Source organism: Atta colombica, unplaced genomic scaffold, assembly GCF_001594045.1.
Source record: "Atta colombica isolate Treedump-2 unplaced genomic scaffold, Acol1.0 scaffold226, whole genome shotgun sequence".
In the NCBI taxonomy this organism is placed as follows: domain Eukaryota; kingdom Metazoa; phylum Arthropoda; class Insecta; order Hymenoptera; family Formicidae; genus Atta; species Atta colombica.
The window spans coordinates 1,244,284-1,247,615 of record NW_017259323.1 but is presented as its reverse complement, the minus strand read 5'-3'; the positions used below and the strand labels follow the sequence as shown (position 1 = coordinate 1,247,615).

General features: G+C 26.9%; 1 protein-coding gene across 1 annotated transcript in view; it reads left to right on the top strand.

The window, feature by feature from the left end:
- The window catches only part of LOC108688192 (muscle LIM protein Mlp84B-like), a 21,107-nt gene that overhangs the window by 2,490 nt on the left and 15,285 nt on the right, over positions 1 to 3,332 (top strand). The window contains exon 2 of the mRNA XM_018194343.1: positions 3,122 to 3,243. Coding sequence (XP_018049832.1) covers positions 3,129 to 3,243 — 115 coding nt within the window. The 5' untranslated portion in view covers positions 3,122 to 3,128. The remainder of the gene's footprint in view (positions 1 to 3,121; positions 3,244 to 3,332) is intronic.

Below are 3,332 nucleotides of genomic sequence, written 5' to 3'. Positions count from 1 at the left end.
ATTTTATTAAATAAATTATGCGAGTCAATAAATATATTACACAATGAGTATATTGAGTAAGAAATTTGTGTTATATGTTAATAATATATGTTAATAATATAAATAAAAAAAAAATTTTAATAATTTGAAAATTTCGATAGTAATACATTATACATAAGTAATATAAATTTTTTAAATTTTTACGTTGTAATTTTAAGTTATTTACATATGCAAAGCTATATAAATATTATTAGCGAGGCCTATATTATACAATAATTAATTGTATAATGTATGTAAATTATATGCAAAAACTGAAAGATATTTAGTATAACTAACAGATAAATCTTATAAATTTTAAATTAGTCTTGGTTTTTTTTTATTTTTGTGTGTAACGTAACATTTTGACATATAGGAACATTTTGTAGCCTTATCGGCGTGACAGGATACGCGTTAGATTACTGCGCATTCCATCCACGAATATGCGGGCGATTGAACGGTAGGGGTAAAACGAGGAGACTGCTATCGTGGAGAACCTAGCGCCTTCCCTAATACGGTTTCGCGGACTCGCCTGCACCCGTCTGCACGGATATAGAATCGCCCGTTTTCTCTCTCTCTCTCTCTCTCTCTCTCTCTCTCTCTCTCTCTCTCTCTCTTTCTAGTTTGCTCTCTTTCTCTTTAGCCGCGCGATGCCGCCTGTTACTACTGCCTCTATTACGACCGTTACTACTGGCGTATCATATTATTACCGGATACTACTGTCAGTAGTAACAGAGCGCATTTGTGCAGCAGAAGCTTGCTAAACGCTACGGAATTCAAAGACATAATTCATTGATATGAATTAGAATCAGTGTTTTAAAAGAAATACAAAATCATGTATATATTTATTAAAAATAAAATGTTATAAAATTTTAATTAAAATTAGTGACAGTAAATGTTGTTTTTATAATAATACGATTACTGGAGTATTTCACTAACGGTTTATTTTCTATGTGTTGTTTAATTATTTTTAACTTAAATAAAATTTGACAAATTCGTTTTATAAAATATTACTTATACATATATACACGTACGCACGCACGCACACGTACACGCACACGCACACACACACACACACACACACACACACACACACACACACACACAAATGTATATATATGCATTTACATTTACATTTATACATATATAAAGCAGCTCTGTTGCACCCCGGATCTTTGTTAAAAATATTATTTCTATTTTTGTTATTTAATATTTATTATTTTTTGTACAATATTATTAATAATGCATTTTATATCTATATAACATTATTATGCCAAATACTATATTGATATTTTTATTTATTACTATTATCTTTGCATGCTATCAAAGCGAAATCATTGCAAGTGTACGATCAACTAGTATTGCCAAACGCTATTATTGCACATCTATTAATGTTCATGCCAAATTATTACTATATCGTTGCAACAAGCGTGTCAATCAATTGTTGTTTACTTTTATATTTTTAATAATAGTTATATTTTTTTTAACACACTGTCAACATCTATTTTAAATAATTAAAGATTTTCTATAACGCATTGCCATCGATATCGTAAAAATGTCGACATCTAAGAAATAAATATTTGTAATAATAATCCTATTTATTATATTATATTATTCATATTTATTATATTATATTTATTATAATATTCATATTTATAATTACAATACTATTTTCTTATAATCATACAGAATAATTCAGAGTTATCTATTTTGTTTAACATTTAGATAGATAAAAATCAATTCTTTTTTTTTGGTCTTTTATATAAATATCATTTAAAGATTTAAAGTGTTCAGAATATGATATTTTAATTTATATGTCGATTATCGGAAAAATGAGTATCAGTACATCTATTTGAAAATAATTTAAGATTAATGTATTGTATATATTTACTGCAGCTTAATTTGTTAAAATATTTTAAAATATTTTAAAAATATTTTATTCTTTCACTGATAAATCGGATTACTGATATCTTTTTTAAACAAATGCAAACATTTCTTTTTTCATTAATTTGTAATATCATTTTATTATTTATATTTTATTATTGCTCCAAACATAATTCATAATTTTTTAAACATCTAAATTAAGTTACTATCAAAATTTTTTCTATATAAAGTAAAAAGACAAGCTGTTCGTAAATGCATGTTTGTAGATTTGTTCAATGCTCTGGTATCGCGTGTGATATATTTTTATTTTCTTTTTTACACGTTCGTTCTTCCATTTGCTCAACTGTGCGCACGTTTTAAGCTGGCCACAAAAATAGGACTGGTTGCCGACGAGTCAGACGGAAACGCGGATTGTTTACGTCCTCGTCAACGACCAGTTAGGTAACTGAAATCGGTTACCGTATCGGCAATGATTCCTCTCGATATTAATAAAAATGTCAAATTTGATTACGAATTTCGAAACCACGAATTTTTTTAAAAAATATTTTCAAATAGAGATACTTCCGTCTTGATTTTTCATTGAGATTTCTTTTAAGAAGCATTAAAGTTAATTTTAGATAATTAAAGAGATATTAATATAATTTTAATTGTATTATCATTATGAAATAATTCGCTGCATTGATAGAAAAGTGATACGACTTACAATTAGCAACTCTTTAGTAGAATATTTTTTTAATTCTTTCTGAATTGGGACAATGTTTTAATTAAGATAATGAATATGCATATATTTTCTTTCCATGTCATTAAAAATCATAATATATTCTTTAAAATTATGTCATAAGTTTTCAAAATTTGAATATTGCAACTTTAGTATAGTTGTGTAAATTCCTTATCAAACTCGTGTAACATTTTTCTACAGCAACATGTTAACAAAAGTATCATTTTTCAACAACAATATATTAGTGTTCCTTACAATATATTAGTTCCTTAGGATCGATTTTTTTTTCGTTATCTCAAAAATATTATCTTTTTATTTGTGTCACTTTTCTGTCAACTCGGCAAATTATTATAAGATTATATTATCTTTTCAGTTTTATGTATAAAACTGAATAAAAAATAATAATTAACACTACAATAATTTTTAAATTTGACAGACGATAGATAATTTTATAACTAATTGCGGTGTAATAGGATACGCGCATCAACAGAATTTCTTTTTCAGTGTAAAAATGCCTTTCAAGCCCGTGGAACATCCAAAATGCCCTAAATGTGGCAAATCTGTTTATGCTGCAGAAGAGCGAGTTGCCGGTGGACTAAAATGGCACAAAACGTGCTTCAAGTGCGGTAAGTAAACAAATATAATTTTGTAACATAAAAATAGGGAAAATGCACAAACAAATGTTCTCTTATTCACACATATATATATATATATA